At 43.1% G+C, this 18,297-nt stretch overlaps 1 protein-coding gene across 3 annotated transcripts in view; it reads left to right on the forward strand.

Annotated features, from left to right (window-relative positions):
• The first annotated feature begins 2,106 nt into the window (after positions 1-2,106).
• Positions 2,107-18,297, forward strand: part of LOC139932701 (nuclear factor 1 B-type-like) — a 65,299-nt gene continuing 49,108 nt past the window's right edge. For 2 of the 3 annotated variants that reach the window (XM_071926552.2, XM_078291759.1), the window contains exons 1-2: positions 4,184-4,317; positions 7,104-7,635. In XM_071926552.2, coding sequence (XP_071782653.1) covers positions 4,291-4,317; positions 7,104-7,635 — 559 coding nt within the window. In that variant the 5' untranslated portion in view covers positions 4,184-4,290. Of the gene's footprint in view, positions 2,408-4,183; positions 4,318-7,103; positions 7,636-18,297 lie in introns of those variants that run through there. The other variant, XM_071926553.2, reaches the window with a different exon arrangement.

The following is an 18,297-nucleotide window of genomic DNA, read 5'->3' on the forward strand; positions in this document are numbered from 1 at the left end:
TTTAGTTGTTATTTGAAGAATGAATCCTAAATGATGACTGGCTGAGTGTGGTCCACATACTGGACTCTCATCATACTATAAAGCAAGGAATCTCTGTCTGTATGTGTGTCCTTCGCATATCTCGAGAACCGTTCGTCCGATCTACTTCACACTTGGCGGGTGTATTGCTGGGGACCCAAGGACGTGCAGTGTCGAGTGTGAAGTTGTTTGGATGAGCGGTTCTCGAGAAAGCTGCAAGCAACAATACCGGAGGCCAAGCAATCGGCCCTTTCCGAACAGGCATGTTTTGAACGGGCACTGCACTAGTCTATGAAAACACTGACATGAGATGAAGGCTGAACACAGACTGGTGTGTTGCTGTAGTGAGGTTATAACTGAATAGAGTCGTGAAATCTATTAGCAGAATACCATTCTCCTCTTATAAGATTACTGTGCTGACTCTCTTTTGCTGGGAATCCACTGAAGGCCTGTGAATGGGTTTCCAATACGAGGTTACAGACATTAAATAGTCAGCTGCACCACCAGCATTACTACTACTGCTGCTATTACTGTTACTACTGCCACAGTACTACTGCTGCTGCTATTACTGTTACTACTGCCACAGTACTGCTACTGCTGCTATTACTGTTACTACTGCCACAGTACTGCTACTGCTGCTATTACTGTTACTACTGCCACAGTACTGCTACTGCTGCTATTACTGTTACAAATACCACTACTGCTGCTGCTACTATTACTACTACTACTGTATTACTACTACTATACTATCACTACTACCACTAGTACTAGCACTACTGCTACTACTACACCTACAACTTCTACTGTTGCTATTACTACTGTATTACTACTATACTATCACTACTACAACTACCACACTACTAATGCTACTACAACTAGTACAAGTACTACTACTGCTGCTGCTACTATTACTATATTATGATTATTACTACTACTACTACTATTATAGCCTGCTATTACTAGTAGCCTACTACCAGTATTGCTACTGTATTGCTGCTACTACTATAGCTAACTACTATCCAGTAATACTACTACGACTACTACTACTAATAATAAAATAATAATGATGATGATGATGATAATGATGATAAGAATAATAGTCGTCATCATCATCCATTGTCATTCAATTACTGCCATTATTACTGCATGTTATCACGTCTATTTAGCCCGCTACCCCACTAATCTTAGTTGAGTTTAGTGAGTATTCAGTGACTGCAGGCTGTATCTGAGGCTGAGCCTCGCTGTTCGTCTTGACCGTCCAGCAGCGGCTCTGCCAGGCGGGATCGTACGGTACAAACCCCGACCAGTACGTCAGGCGAGCGGAAGTGAGGGGCCCAGGGTGCAGAGTCCCGGGGCCAGCGGTTCTGGCCAATGAGAGGCAAGAATGCAAGCTCTATTACAAAACTTAGCTGCGTCAAGCTGCACGGAAAAGGCTAGAGTATAACCGGAAGTCAAGAGGTTTTGCCTTCAAAATAAAACCGTAAAAATTGTCACATTTTAGAATTAAAAAAGTAAGTATGTATTGGGGTGTACAGACAGCGAAGAACACACATTAACACTGTTTACCTACCTTTTATTTACAGAATAGTGTTAATCTACCTTTCAGGTGGACATAAATCGTTATGACATACATTCATAGTAGCCTACACATCATACTAAGTAGTATCAAACTAATGGATAGGGTATTTCAAGTAATAAACTAATACTTTTCTGAAAGTCTATTTTTTTTGTTTATATTGATAGTTTGTCTCATGATGGAGGTCATAGTTTACCAACGTTTTTATTCTCCACTACATCACTGTGTACAGAACAACAAAAATCGTTATATTCTGCTATGGAAAAAAACATTTAGCAAAAAAATGGATTTCAATCTACTATAGATCAATCATAATTTTCACATTGGTACTTTGTATTAATAATTACTACTAATATTAATTCAGAAATTATTTGTGTGTGTTTTATTTTGAAAAATGTTAGCGGAAGTTGTCTTTTTTATTGTATCCAGCTTGACGCAGGCTGCTGAGAGCCCGACGGAGGGCGGCAGTCAGTCAGACAGTGAAAGTGAAGGCGGAGACCAGCCCAGTCCCGAAAACTCAGCCTCTTCTGGATCACGTTCAACTTAACTGAACAACCCCAAAAAACGATCCAAAAAGTAAGACTTGAAGAGGAAGGAAGATAAGAAAAAAAAGAGAAAAAAAACGAGGTGCTCCTAACTTGATTTCACCGCCTTCTGCCAAGAATTGTCTTCCGGTGTTGACTTTTTTTGCGAGCACTGCAAGAGAAAAGCCTCCAAAGCACAAAGTTGAACGTGAGAAATGTGAAGCTACCGGCTTGTGTGTTTCAACCAGGCTCCAGGATTCCCTATTAATCCATGCAGTACAGTGCAATGGTACGTGAACATGGATTATTATTGCTTTGACATGTTGTGATAACCTTCTTTTTTGTAATAACGTTTTAGTAATACTGTCCTCGCGCTTTGGTAGGCTAATAGCGCGTGCCAAGAGAAATGTGAATAAGTGGGTTACATGGATCACAACACTGACACTGTAGGGCCAAAACACTACTAAACTTGGCACACATTCTCCAGTAGCCTATGTTAACCTCCCGCTCCCCTTAATTGGCAAATGAACTTTGATTTGGAGTGTTGACAATTCTATAGGACAGCACGCACACTCACGCGCGCGCGCGCGCACACACACACACACACACACACACACTGCAACAAACTCTGTAACAATGTTTAACTTGAGTCTTTCTCGCACTAGGCCTACAGCCTAAAGATATGTATACAGCAGAGTTGTTAGTTATTTCATTTTTCACCCACCCAGGTCTTCCACACCAACCTACGCAAAAAAGTAATTCAAGTAGAGTAAGTTATTTGGCCCTATGATATGATGTGGCATTCACACAAAAAAAAAATCCTTTCTCTATCTAAGATGTGTCAAAGGTTCAGAGGCCATTGCATTTCTCCATACGGCTCCACAGGCTGCACTGGCATGCGTAATCGTCTCGCAAACCCAGTATTTTATTTACAAAGATAACCTAGTTTGTGGATTATTAGAGGCCCAGCAGTAGCCTACACGTTGTGATGTAGTAGGAAATAAAAAGCTGGGTAAACTATGACCTCCGGTTGGTGGTCATCATGAGGAAAACACACACCAATATATAAAGAAAATCAATTATATTTTCAGAAAAGCGTTTTTTTTTCAGACTAATTTGTCCTTATCTTCCTTTAAAAGACCCTATTCTCGTGTATCTTGCATCAGTTTGGCGCTGCTTGCTATATGATGTATACTATGAATTTGTCTCATAAGGATTTATGTCAGCCTAAAAAGGTGGTGGACTCTGTTCTGCAAATATAAAGGTGGATAAACTGGGTTTAGGTGGGTTTACCCTCCACTGTATCCCTGTCTGCGTGGCTACAAACTGCAGAAAGTTTGCTGTTTCAGTTAACGATACTGTCAGTGGACTGCAAAATAAGTCGAATTAATTGGGAAAAAGTTAATGCTTGTTGTTGAGACGTGAAGGTCGGGTAGGGTGCGAGAGTTGTGAAGGGAAAATTTCCATTCCGTTTCTATTTGACTGAGGCTCTGGTCCAAAGTCCCTGAAGCTCATAAAATAATTCTGGTCGAGTGAAGGGTAAATAAATTGTATGCTGTGTTTTCAGATAGCCGAGGAGAAGGTGCTGGATGGTGGATAGGGGATGTGTGTGTTTGGAGGAGGAGGAGTGTGACTGTGTAATTACGTGGGTGAAAAAAAAAAAAGAAAAAAGTTGGGTCTGATTTGCTGGAATCGCGCAGGACCGAAGGTGCACCGGTCGATTTCATATCAAGTTTGTTAAAGCGCGGGGTGAAGATCACACACTCCGCGCCCTCAAACGCTTTCCATAATGCTTTTATGAACGAGATATCACGACACCGAGAAGCGCACAGATCCCATGTAGCAGAGGAGTCGCAGCCCCGCTTGCACCGGCTTTACGAGTAGAAACACAGAGGCATTTTTGCAAAGTGCCTGACTGTGCATGTGAACTTTTTTTTTTTTTTTTTTTTTTAATCTCCTGCATAGTTTCTATTTCTACGCGGAGACGACAATCTTTGGAACGCAAAAATTAATGGATGTTGTTGGATAATCTTTCTTTTTTTTTTTTTTTTTTTTCAAACGCGGATAACTGCTCCACAATCTTGCATGGTGCACATCGGTCCAGGAATGGCGCGATAAAGTGACCAGAGGAATCAGTCCGAGTACATTTATTCTCTGTGTTACTGGCTCGTCATGTATTCTCCGATTTGTCTTACTCAGGTATTTGTGTCTTTTTATATCAAATTGCTCAACTGTGCTTTGCCCGTTTGAACCAGTGCTGTAACGCGTACTGAACAGCGAATATAACCAAGTCTTATGCATGGATCCTACGCGTCAAGATTATTCCTTTCCATCTCTGAGTGCAAATATCTTCATTATTTCATGCCGAATAATGTGTAGCAATGCTTTTGGGGTGAATAATGTGGCGCCCAAACAAACCAAATGTAGGTTATTGATCCAAAGCGCATGGTTAGGAACAGGCTGTGCTACCGTGTGTTGGTTTTTACACACAAGATCTGAGAATCCAATGAAAGCCCCCTAACGAAAAATCACTATAACAGTCCTATAGGGACCTATAGAGTGGCTAAAGTACTAACCGTGCAGCGCTCTTTGTGTGCGTAAAGTTGTGCGTAAAGATAGTTTTCTCAGATAGGAGACCAAGACTGTCACCTTGATAATCCCGTATAGTCGGTACAGGTATGCGCGATTTCTCCCAGGTTTAATTAGGTTGTTTGCGCCCTCTAATAACCCCACACGCACTACCCAACCTTGCCTAACCTGTGTTTATTTTGTATTTTTTTTCACGTGTATATTTTTTATTTAGATTTAAAAAAGCTGTACTTTGGGGAAGTGAAGTTGGAAGAAGATAAAGCCACTTTCACTGTAGGAAGATCAAACGCACGATAAGGTTGATTCAGCGGTTGGACAGAGTAGCTGACTGTTTTGGCTGACTCAGTTTTACTGTTTATATTTTACTTGGCATAAGTAAGTGATTGACTGAGATGTGGTTTAGTTTGTACTTAAGAGGATTGTGCTTTTATGGCCTCAACTGAAGTGCACTGCATAGGCCCTCGCCAAGTCGTTTATCTTTACAGCGTTTGGCTTTAGCCTGGTTGCAAAAATTAAATGAATATTTGGGGTGTTTTTGTACAGGAAGCCACAAGTGTAAAATATTCAGGGAACAGTTGCTACTGAGCACATTTACAAGCAAAATTCTGCTTACTTTTGTGAAGTTACCTGGCAACATTATAGTGAAGAGATGGCAATAAAATGAGTTGTGAATTATTTTTCTTTACCTCTCTACATGACTTACTGTGGGTCAGTATTGTAAAAGTATTTGAAGTATCATACAGTTCAAAAGAAGTATCTGTAGAGAATTAAATTGTATTGAAACTTTTATTTACACTTTGTTATTTACGGTTATAATTTGACATTAGTATGCCGGTGCAGAGCTTTAAGTTTTATTGGCATGAAAGTGTGGAGCAGAAATGTGGCTTCTCGGAGGAGCACCAGCGGCGAACACAGATAGGGAGTGGATTTCTGTGGTTTCCCATAGCCTGCCTGCCTGCCTACACAAAGAACAATATGTGGTTTAACTCTTCAAAGGCCCGTTCAAAAGAGACGGCTTATGGTTATTCAATTTGACATTTTAATGACCTAAAACAAAGATAAGTTCATGTTTCCACTTCTCACTCACAGCTGCTATAATTTCTGAGGATTCCTAAATCATCTGCTCTCTTATTGTACATTTCAAAACTTACAGAGAATAAACATTAAGAGGTTATATCTTTTTAGAATTATTCAAGTATTATTGCTGTAAGAGCCTATAGGTCAAACTATTGGCTTGCTGTAGATTTTTTTTGAATTTGTCCTTTTACCTTGTAAGGTGGTATACTAACAGAAATTCTCTCAGATGTGGATTGCAAAACAAATGTACAATATTTTTCCATCAATGGCTCATAATTTCAGTATCTTTCAGTTTAGGCTCAAAGATAAGTAATATGTGAGCTGTGGTATAAAGTGTATCACGTCATGATGCCCAATACAAACAACTTAACCTATATGGAAAAGTGCAATTAGTGCTGAAAATATTTCTACCAATATTAAACATCATTTCAGATCATTTCTTAGCAAAATAGTTTTCAACATCACAATTTTTATGGAGTTAAGGAGACAGAGAATTTAGGCCAAGATTTCATTTTCATTGTCTAACCTCAGGTTTTGGAATGAGGTTGGGCAAGTGTCATGCCATGCATTACCGTCAACACATGAAATAATTTGGCATGACTACCAACCAAGTCCCGACTCAATCTTTGCAAATAATACTGTGTGTGTCTTCACGGTATGTTTTGTTTTTTCTGTTCTCCGTCCGTATATTGAATGCGTTTATGAACATAGAGCTTGTATACGAGGCCGTTTGCGTGCGCCAGGAGAATGGGAATCTCCTTGACTTCCCGTGGCTGTATTCTTTTCGACTGCAGTCCGGTTGCCCTTCCAGCTTATCCCCCCATCCTTCGTGAACACGGGATAAGTTCACACTGGAATGTGGATAGTTTGATAAGAGAAACGCAAGTGTGAGGGGCGCATGCTCTCTGTAGCAGCAGGACAGGAGTCCCGCTCAGAGCATGCTCGGGAAATGGGAGCGGAGACGCCAGTGCATTCAGTCACCGTGCTTGGTGCTATTGTAGTGCTGGCAGTTGATATAAACAGTGGAATTTCCTTGTCATACCCGCAACACGTCCAGATACATCTAGGATGGTAAAACCACTGTTGCTATGTGAAGAGTAATTTTTAGACTTAAAGCTATTGAGACTGCCAGTGCGATATTGTCATACGGTGTGGCCATGTGGTTCATTATTAGGAACTATTTACTTTTTTTTGTTGTCTAACTTTTCTTCCTGCCCAGATTACTAGTTGACAAAATTCAGATTTATGTGCACGAGTTTGTGACTAACTTCCTCTCTTTCTCTCTTTCCCCTCTTTGCCGCGCCCCTCGGATGCTCCAGGATGAATTTCATCCCTTCATCGAGGCACTTCTCCCCCACGTCCGTGCCATCGCCTACACATGGTTCAACCTCCAGGCCCGAAAACGCAAGTACTTCAAGAAGCACGAGAAGCGGATGTCCAAGGACGAGGAGCGCGCGGTGAAGGACGAGCTGCTGAGCGAGAAGCCCGAGGTTAAGCAGAAATGGGCGTCCAGGCTGCTGGCCAAGCTCCGTAAGGACATTCGCCAGGAGTACCGGGAGGACTTTGTCCTCAGCGTGACGGGCAAGAAGCACCCGTGCTGCGTGCTATCCAACCCGGACCAGAAGGGCAAGATCCGCCGGATCGACTGTTTGCGGCAGGCCGACAAAGTTTGGCGCCTGGACCTGGTGATGGTCATCCTCTTCAAAGGCATCCCTCTGGAAAGTACAGACGGCGAGCGCCTCGTCAAGTCTCCGCATTGCACCAACCCAGCACTTTGTGTCCAGCCACACCACATAACAGTATCGGTCAAGGAGCTGGACTTGTTTCTAGCATACTATGTCCAGGACCAAGGTAGGTTCACGCTCGTACATGTGTGTGTGCGTGTGTGTGTGTGTGTGTGTGTGTGTGTGTGTGTGTGTGAGCCAGCACGCATGTGTGGATGACGGGTTGGCAAGGTCAAGGGTCACATGTGTTAACTTTTTGGCAGTCTTGTTGAGACTGGCTGAGATCACCACTACATTGGCCAGAGAACTAAACACATGAAATATAATAAAATCAATATATGGGTCCGTGTTTTACATGTTTCAGGTTGGGCCGATATGTTTGCTACATAGAAAGTGTTCCTTAAATAAACCGTCCTTTACTTTGATCTTCTAAACATGTAAAACATGTTTTGAATGTGTATTTGCATTGTTGTACATTAGCAGTAGCTCCTGCTAATGTGCAATGATAATTACATTATTCTTATATTATGATTATGATTATGACAGATTAGTTATTATCTCATAAACACACAGCCACACACACACACATACACACATACCTGCACACCGACCCGCACACAGTAGACCTATTCTATTTGTTTGGATATTGACCATGACAGTTGTGGAAAGTTGCAGTGAAGAATGATAAGATTAAAGTGAACCCATCAGTGGCACATTTTAGTAATACCAAGTCTACATATCACTGCTTTTGTGTGAAAACCTTGTGTTTTCAGTTTTGGTGATTTTTGAAAAGTCCAATTTAAAAAAAAATTCAGATGGACCTCAATGCGTTTAGAAAATTTCATGGCCTTTGGCCCCACAATCCGCATTCATAAAACATTGTTTTTTATTGGAAAATAATATTTGAAAAGTTGTGTCCTAAAATGAGATTTCTACCATTTGAGAAACTGAAACCTTATAAACCTTAAACCTTATAAAAAATGATTGCTGCTATAAAAGTTAAACACAGTATGGATTAGTATTGAAGATATGAGACATCCTGAGGCCTTAACATAGTTGTTTTTTTTAAATATTCACCAATAAATTTCAGTTAGGAAATTTTTTTATATACATAATACATATATATGTGTCTGATATTGATATATCGTGTGTGTGTGGGTATAATATATGTGTATATGTGTTGTGGAATGAAAACCATTTCTCTTTATTCCTGAAAAGCTGATTGTTTTCAGCTGAAAGGCTTTTGAGGACACAGCGATTTGCTCGATGTGAAGACTGAATCATGCGTTTTTGAATATGAGGTAGAATGAAAGGTTGAAGAGATTTTTTTGCCATTTATTGCAGTTGGTTTCAACATGTTCATTTTTGAATGATATGTTAAAACCAATTTTGTCATAATTGAATTAATATGATTTATTCTTTCTATTTGATATCTGACTAAAAGAATGGCCTAAACTATAAAATAATTGTATTCTATACTTACAATTTGAGATAATCTGCAACATTGGTAATTTAAGCCAAAATTTCTCACTGGAAATTCTCATTTGAAAATGCACCTTTGCTGTGCATGATCCTTGCTCCAAATTGTCAGGTTGAATTTTTACCCAGTATTTGTGCATAGAAACATCACTGTCAGTTGTGAAATTCCACATTAAGTTTAAAGAGAGGGGAAAGTTGGATATAATTCAAGCTGAACGTTGCACAAGTTCAGCAGACAATGTTATTTAGATAGATGTTGTCAATTTTCTAATCAGTAATGGTTCTGGATAGTAGAGCCATTTGGACAGCAGAGCTCATGATTTTTTTCAGAATTTAGGCCCGTACCTGTAACAGCTCTCTCAAACAAACCTAAATCCTGTGTCTCCTGCAAAACAGGCATATCATTTTAATTCACTGCCATTTACTTCTCTCCCAATTTTGCACTTTCTTCTCTTTTGTATCGACTAAACCATTGGAATCCCCTCTAGTATTCCAGGTCGAAATTCCCCTTCATTAATTCTGGTGCAACGACACGAAATGTAGTAGTTACCACCAATACTTTTGCTGTTGAGGAAGAAATGCCAGTATAGCTAGCTCATTATCATCAAACCCTGAGCGCCATTTTGTGTTTGATAAGTGCCAGGGAAAGCAGAAGGCACAGCAGAGAGACAATAATGGTTGCCATTGGCACCGGGGTTGGCATCAGACCCTCTTTTGTGTCTTTTGTAGGATGCCGCTGCTTCTCTAGTTTGCATCTGCTGCGTTTTTAACTGTTCAGTATCAACCTTAGAATGCCTCTTTAGTGGTGCTTTTTCATAATGTACGACACGCACATGATAAAGTAGTGCTTGTACTGTGCATTTTGGTTGGCATTTCACCAGCTAATATTTTAGAAATACATGTCCACTGTGGAAGAAATGCACATTAGTGGCAAGCAGATTAATTTTAGTGTTTGAAATATGTATTGATAGGTTTCCAAAATGGTGAGAATAATGTGTTCTCTTTTGCCTGTGTATAATTTTATTCTCTCATCAGACATCGCGTCGCGTATCAAGCGTTCATTTACAGTTGTCGTCTAAATTTCTTTCGGTTGAAACTTTGGCAAATGCAAAATGGCATTCTTTTACCGGGATCGCAGAGACGGACACGTTTTTTTTCGTTTTTGTGAGTAAAAGCGTCTTTTCCTTTTCTTCAAGTTACCAAGCAGTGCCCATCTCCAGACAATGCAGCCATATTGTGCTAGCGTGCGGCGCGGCGCCATTTTGTTTTGCACTGTGCCAGGGAGGCAGGGAAATCACCAGTAATGGTTGTTAGAGGTTCGGAGGTTGGCATCAAACCCTCTTTGTCTGCTTGCAGCGTGCCTTTGATTCGTTGGTTGGCATCTGCAATGCAGTGGGCACGTTGGAAAGTTTTTTGACAGTGGCAGAATGGAAGCCGCTGCCTTTGTTCTGCTGCAACTGCACGAAACAAACAAACATACAATCAAACACAAAGAAACTACCAAACGGCTCTCTCTGAAACGGAATCTGGTGTTTGTGCGAACTGCTAGAAAAAATGGGTCCAAACTCTGCTTAGAACATTGTACTCTGTCCTGCTATTTGGCAATGGCTTACTTGTGCTGTATAGTGAAATTGGATAACCTAAAATATATTGCTGCCATAATTTAGCCGGCAGAATTTTTTTTCTTATTTTGTGTCAAAAATCAGGAGTTAAAAACGTATTTGTTTTCGATTCTCGTGGGTTGTTGCCTGAGAAAGGTCGGCGGGTTGGCAGCGACTGCGCTGGGTGAATTTAGAGAGGGCACTCAGCCCCCTTGTTCTGGGGCACAGACGCGTTTAGCCAGGCAGAGCCGCAGCACCCATGTGCATGCCCAGATGAATGCCCGCTGGGAAGTAGGCTGGGGGCAGGGAGTGGGGGTTGTGGCATCCATTGTGCCAACTGGCAGGCCCTGTTCAATAGAGGGCCCCGGCTTCTCATAGCCACGCTGTCGTTGCACTCCGAGAAACACTGTCTTATCTTTATCGGATCAAACAAACATTGTAATTCCTTTTTTTTTTTTTTTTTTTTTTTAAATCCTCACCTCTCCCCACCTGGATTCATATTTTGCATATCCAGTTTGACAGCTTGAGGGAATAGTTTTAAATGTAACAAGGCATGTAGATCATCTTCATGTTTCGACACGTTAGGGTAGGCCTTGTTCTCATTTGGTTTTGTGATGTTACTCATCACTGTTTCCTCAACGAAAGTAGGAAAGTATTCATTGTATGTTTAAGGTTTTCACCTTGTAATGGCTTAGCTCTGCATATTTAGATGTACTCATTGCAAAGGTATCCAATTAATAAAATAACTACACAGAAATAATTTATAAAGATATGTGAGGAAGATATAGAAATAATCCTATTTAAGGATGTTGAGGAATTTGGAGCTTTTGGAGATTATGTGCCCTACTCTTGCCTAAGCTACCACCGTTCTGAATGAACTTGCCAAGAAAAACCTTAACTGCAGTAAATCTGGAATGGTAATTTGAATTGGGAATACCTACAAAATTGATTTCTGTACAAATGAGAATTTTGTAAGTTGTCAATAGATTCGCTCATAACCAATGACAGAAAAGGATTGCGGAGGTAGTCCAGTGGGAGACTGAAGAGGTCGAGGTCAAGTAGCTTTCCCATTACTCTGGTGCTGAAAGTTAACACGGCCATAAAACATCATTACCTTCCTCTTTTTTTTCCCGCTCTAACGTAGCATTTTTTTTTCACACCACCCTGATAGTTTGTGGATCCGGATGGATTACCTCCGAATGCGTGCTGCCATGTTAACAGAGACCTCGTTTTTTACGAGAGCTAAGACTTAGCCTCTTGTCCCGGGGTCGTGACCTTTGCCGAGAGATGTGGCAGGGTGTCCTCTGAAGTTTAATTGAGCAAAACAGATCAGTGAAAACACGCCGTCGCAGGCCCAAGGCACGTGGAGGAGGAAGACTTTTTGCCTGGGGGTGGCGGTCAGGGGTGGAGGCGGGGGGGAGCTGCTTGTAAGCCCCCCTCGTTGACCTCCTCAATCGGGGTCAAACCGCCGCGGTCGCAGGATCACCGGTGGTCTCTTGGCAACTGTTTGTCTCCACTCCCCCGCCACTCCTTCTGGTCTGGCTGGTGGTCCCTTGGTTCAGTGGCCTAAGTGAGGGGGAGTAGGCACCACTGACACCCCCCCCTCACCCCACCACCACCCCCTCTGCAATCCCCCAGGCTGGGTAGTCTGGCTGGTCTCTAGCTCCAAAACGCCGGCCACTGCCTGCTCACCACGCTGCGTGGGGCAGCCGTTTGCATCTTGTTTTCCGCCCGGCTGCCTCGGAGGCTTTGGTCAGGCGGCCAGTGCAGAGGCCTGACCTTCTGGGTCACAGTGGAGGTCTGTGACTAAGCACAACATCTATCCCTCCCTCCCTCCGTCCCCCTATCCGCCTCTGCCATCAGGAATCACCCCTGCGGCACACTGCCCAGCCAAGTGACTCTCGTTCCTTCTTTCTCTCTCTCTCTCTCTCTCTCTCTCTCTCTCTCTCTCTCTCTGGCTCTCCCTCAAGCCCTAGACTCCTACCATGACAGCTGTCCCAGGCCCAGGCGCTTGGCCAGAGAAAGGGTGGCTGGGTTGATGCCAGCAGTGTGAAACAAAACTTGTTGTAAGCAGACAGCGTTAAGGACACCACTGTTTGCCTTCCTTTTTTTTTTTAGTCAAGACAAGTTATTCAACTGCTTTGTGTTTTCTTGCGTTTGTACTGCGAGATGATACTGGAAATAGCACTAACTCTCAGTTTTAGGTTGTGCATAAAATGTATTCTGGGAAGTTGGATTGTGAACGTTCAGAACAAGAACAGCAAAACTGTAAAATACCAAACATGGGAAAAACCGTAACCGATGACTCCGGAGCCATATAGAAAAACTCTTCTGTGAAAATCTTCAGAGTGAACCGCACAACCCTGCGCTTGGCTCTCATTCTGGCTACCTTATTAGTATGCAATAGAGCCTGCGGTGTCTGGCTACCTCTCTCTCAGAGCCATAACCTATCGAACACATTCTCTCAATCTAATCCACTTAGAACTCCCTCCCAGCTCCACCGCTTGGCTTATTGATTTCCGCTTCCCACTAAATGTCTTCCCGATCCTTCTTCTCTTAACCCGGGAGCTATATACATTTTGCAGTGTTTCTCTCTTTCTTTTTCTTTCTTTCTTTCTTTCTTTCTTTCTTTCTTTCTTACTTTCTCTCTTTCTTTCTTTCTTTCTTTCTTTCTTTCTTTCTTTCTTCGCTCTCTCTCTCCTAGATCCCTTCTTGTTTGTGATCTCCCCGTCTGACTTTTCTCTTGCTTTCTTTCACTCCTGCTTTCCCCTCCTGCTCTTTCTCAAACGCTAACCTGGGTGCAGTGCAGCCAGGTTGCCTGGCTCAGTATGAAGCTTGTGTTATTAGCAGCGGGGTTTTGCTCGAGCAAATACCTCAAGGCTTAAACAGACCGTGTTACCTCCTTAGCCCTCTTTTGTGTGCCATGTGTACATAAATCTCCATGGAAACAAGGCAACTCGGAGCAGAGGCCACAGAGAAATGTGGATGCCTTCTTTCTCACCAAAATTTACAACTCCTGTTTTGCTCTGCGACGGTGTGTTTAATTTTCTTGTGTCACAGTTTGTGCAGTTGCATCTATCAAAAATGAGACGAGGCCTTTCAGGGGTATTCTAAGGGACAGGAATTGTGCTGAAAAGGCTTTTCTTTTCTATTTCAGCTGGAGTTTTAGGTTGGCGTTTGTGGCTACACTTAGTTAAGGACTGCAGTTTGTGTCATTAGTCCATGGTTAAGATCTCAGCTTCACCACACTTTCCCAGGCTTTTGGGGAGGACCCCGAATGCATTTCAAATCCCCCCGAGGCCACTTGACTGGAGGACCGGCACCTCCCACTCCTCCCAGCTAGATTCCCCACCCCCACCCTGTCCGCCAACCCTCCCAAATGAAGACAAATGGGTACATTCACCCCCTATCCCAGGCGCTACACTGTACCTCACTGTCCTGCCTTACAAAGGCCCTCCCTGCTGCCTGAGCTTCTCCATCCAATGGCTGCCCTCTCTTCTCTGCCGTCCTACCAGCCTAACTGCCGACCAGGCAGTCTATCTCACTGTCTGCCCGTCTGCCAGCTAGACTGGTCCTCTCAGACAGCTGGGTCTGTAATGGAAACAGGGGTAAGAAGGGGCTAGAGAGAAACAGAATTGTTAGATTAAGAACGACAGAAGGGTGAAGATGTTTTTTTGACCTTGTATTTCTTCCAGATAAGTAGACCACCAAATAGTCAGCCAGGAAAAAAAAGCGCAGCTCAAAAGCCAGGCTGAGACTTTCACATCTGAGGCATGCAAAAGCCAGTCCCCTTCACCCAGGAAGGAGCCTTGTGAACAACCAACGAAGGGAAGAAAAAAAATGGGAAGGGGTAGAAGGTGGGGTGTGATGGGGAACTTTGGGCAGGGACAGACAATCAGAGTGGTTGCCCAGGAGACGCTAACTTCTCCGTGCAGCACCCCCACCCTGCTTTGCCCCATCAAAGTCTTTTCAGTCCAGACAGGGCCGATCAGTGGCCCAGAGTGATGGTTGTCTCTTCTTTTGTCTGGCAGTACAGTATGGCCCGTCACTGTGACGGCTCGACAGGACCTGAGTGGGACGGCAAAAGAAAGGCCCGCCATCGCAACTCTGTGCAAAATGTACTTTTGGGTGGGCATGCTGTTGTTTGGGGTGGGGGAGAATCCCCAGAGGATTTCTTTCTAATGTTAGTGCAGCGGGTCAAAGAGGGGATATGGTGTCTGGGGCTTGGGAATGGCCTGCTTGGGACGGATTCAACTGCGCCCCATTGAGTTGTCAAAGCTAGTCAAAGAGCTTCCACTCCTCCCTCACATATGTCAGGTTAGCCCCTCAAAAAGCTCCCAAATTTAGGGTCCAACTCAAAATCAGCAGAAAATGTCTTATATTCCATATAACAAACAATACTGCTCCTTTCACATCTGAGGCATGCTGCTTGTGTGTTATTTATTGAGCTATCCTTTAAGAAAGTTTATAGAGCAGCAAAAATGGAAAATAAGTAATTTACATTTTTGGCACCTACATAAACATGGTGCCTTATCTGAAGCTGATGATGATAAGCATTGAAGCTGTATGTAATGAAAGTGAGACATACAGAGAGGGTGAAAAGAGGAGAGGAAATATGGACATCTCGCTGGTCGGAACATCATGAAAATCTCCAATCCCCAAATCACCAAAACAACAGATGTCAAAGAGTTTCTAGAGAGCTGCTTTCTCCCTTGTGATAAATATATCTTGTTTTCACACTGCCTCTTTGTGTAGAGGCATTAAAAAGACGGACAGTGAAAAAGAGAGAAAAAATAGGCAAAATGGACATTTCCCTCTACTTTTCAGTCGAGATATCCACATAAATGGGTGAGGAGGAAACTCAGACATGGGCATAAAGACAGCATGCTTGAATTGGCACAGACAAAGATACATAGACAGAAAGCTTAACCAGTAACTAAACAAATCAGAAACACCAAAACAAAACCCAGTCGTTGCTAACTTCTGGAAAGGGAAATGTAAACTCAATTTCAGACACAGATTGTCTACAGTAGAGACATAGCTAAACAATGGACATCTCAAAACTATCACAACCTTCCTTCATCACTTTCATCAGTTAAATATGAGCATACCCTCTTGCTTTAACCTCTGCAAAATTTTGACGTGATGTGAATTTCTGTGGTAGATATTTAAATAATTTCTTAACAAAGACAGCCAGTTGGAATAGCTGTGCCCATGGGATTAGTGATGATGAAATGGTTTCGCCACTGTGCGACTACTTGTGTCAGGAATAAGCAGGTCCAATGCGGTCTGGACCCCGTGATTAAAGCCCACCGCAGCACTAACAGGACAGTTACTGAAACCCGTTATTTTTACTGGGAAGGAACGGAGCTTGTTACCATGGTGCCTTCTGAAAACCTATATGATCTGGCTCCAGATAACTTGAATTCTTCTCAAATTGGCCCGCTTTCCCAACTGGCATAAGACTCCAGCTGGTATTTGGGCTGTGCTGACTTTGAGAAAACCCTTCCACCAACCGTGCATACACAAACACACACAAAGATGCACACGTACAGATACACACACACACACACACACACATACACACAGAAAGCCATGAAACCACTTACTGCACGCACACATCAGATTATTGCTCACCTGCACTCCAGCCCAAAAGCCTGCATTTAGATTCAATCAACCGCACCTCCTCAATAAACACAGTGCTGCAGCGTCTGTCGGGCAAAAATTGAAAGTCAGACCGCTTTAAAAGCCTGTTCCGGATTTACCAAGTCAAGATTGTAATTAGGCCTGCAACATGTGCACAGGCCTACAACCCGCAATTACGCTGCGGATCCTTACCAAAAAATAACTCCACTTCACCACCCCTCTCTTGAACCTCTCATGATGTAGCCTACATTACCAAGTCAATTTGGGTAACGAGTGGTCATCAGGCCATAGCAGTCACCAGCTTACTTGTTATCTCTATTCTCGTCTACTCTAGCCTTTCTAATAAAATGCAGACCCTGTTTAATTTGGGCTTTGGCCAACAGAGCCGTGATATAATATCTGATCTTGCCTCATGGCTTTGACAAAAGTGTTTGCAACCTATAGCCCTTTATTTATACTGCTTTAAAATTGCTGTTCTGATTAGTTATGATAATCACCCTAGTTGTCCTACAGATGGCGAAACTGCTAATACCCACACACTCATGATCTGTTGTGGGATCTCGGCAGAGTCTGCATGTTGTTTCCCAGGAACATCTTCATCTGCTTATGACCAGGTCTGTTTCTCAAACTATTAGACATTCTCCCACCAGACATTTTTTTTCTCCCCTTTTTCTGTAAAACCTCTGGCTGTAACTTGGGTTGCCATGTGTGTCTTGTTAAGGGCAGTTATGACAAATGGCAGCAGCTGTACAAACTAATCTCTCTGTAGCTTTCACACATGGCGCCCAATTAACAATGGACCACTGTGGGGCCCTAATCCACGGCGCAGCCATCCTCTGGTCCCGCTTGCCGAGCCAACCGCCCCGGGAGCCTCTTCTCCTCCTCTTGCTCTTGCTAGCCGGCCTGTAACTGCAGTCTGATGGGAGCTGGTGAACACAGGAACGTCTGCCGGGGGTTTGGAAACACGGTAGCCATCTTGTTTGTTTCCACGTTGGGAATCCCGGTTCCCGAGGCTAAAGAGCTTGGGGTTTTGTTGTCGTTTTGGAGTTCTCCAGGATTGGGTTTCAGCCCTAGGAGAGCGCTGTACATGTCCGCGGTGTACATATAAACTACAGACATGCACACATAGACTCACGTGTATTCTGTCCGTGTGCATAAAAAACACATGCACACAGCTGCAGTTGATAGATTTAGCAAAGTGGTTGTTGACGGGTTGGGTGGGAGCAGTGTGTGTGCTTGTGTGTGTGTGTGTGTGTGTGTCTGTGTGATATAGGTTTCCTGTCAGCGGGCATATTTCCAGTAGTTGTATGATGATAAACTGCTGTATCTCGGGGCCTCAGACAGCTGAATGCTCTGTGTAAAACACTCCCCCTCCCCACTGTAAGTACAATATTACACCATCTCACTCTTTGCCCCGTCCCTAGACACTGTTCTGTGTAGGTAGACATTATTTTCACACAGCACTACTGGGAGCAGTGTTACAGGAAAATACATAGGGAGGGACGGGAATGTTAGCACCCACTCTTAATTTAATGGCTCTTTTTGTCTTTGGATGTGACCCGCCACCACCACACATGCAAACCCATGCACACACACACACACACACACACAAACAATATCAATCCGCTTTCCCAAGAATACAATTTCAATGTGTGAAGTCCTTCTTTCTATCCAAGAGCATGTCAGCAGTGTTTTACACAGCCTTGCTGAAGCATCTTTGGTTCAGTTTTAAATTACAAACAACATTCCTAAAAATAATGTAATAATATACAGGACAGCTTCACTTTGATACAAACCGGTATGCTTGTTTGTTTCCACTTTTTCTCCTCTGACGCAAAACAAGGCCACAAACGGGAGTTTGAGACTCAAAGGAGGGTGTTGAAGGGTGGACGACCATCAGGAAAACGATGCGGGCCTCTGCCAAATCTATGACATGAATGAAACAAATGGATGAAGGAAAATGAAAATGGTTGGGGTGTGATGTCTGGCAGGCGGTGCAAGGCCAGTGCCAACTATTATGAATGGGAAACCGCTGCTGAGCACATAAAAAAAATGAACTCATT

The sequence above is a fragment of the Centroberyx gerrardi genome, chromosome 23 (genome assembly GCF_048128805.1).
Source record: "Centroberyx gerrardi isolate f3 chromosome 23, fCenGer3.hap1.cur.20231027, whole genome shotgun sequence".
Classification (NCBI taxonomy): Eukaryota; Metazoa; Chordata; class Actinopteri; order Beryciformes; family Berycidae; genus Centroberyx; species Centroberyx gerrardi.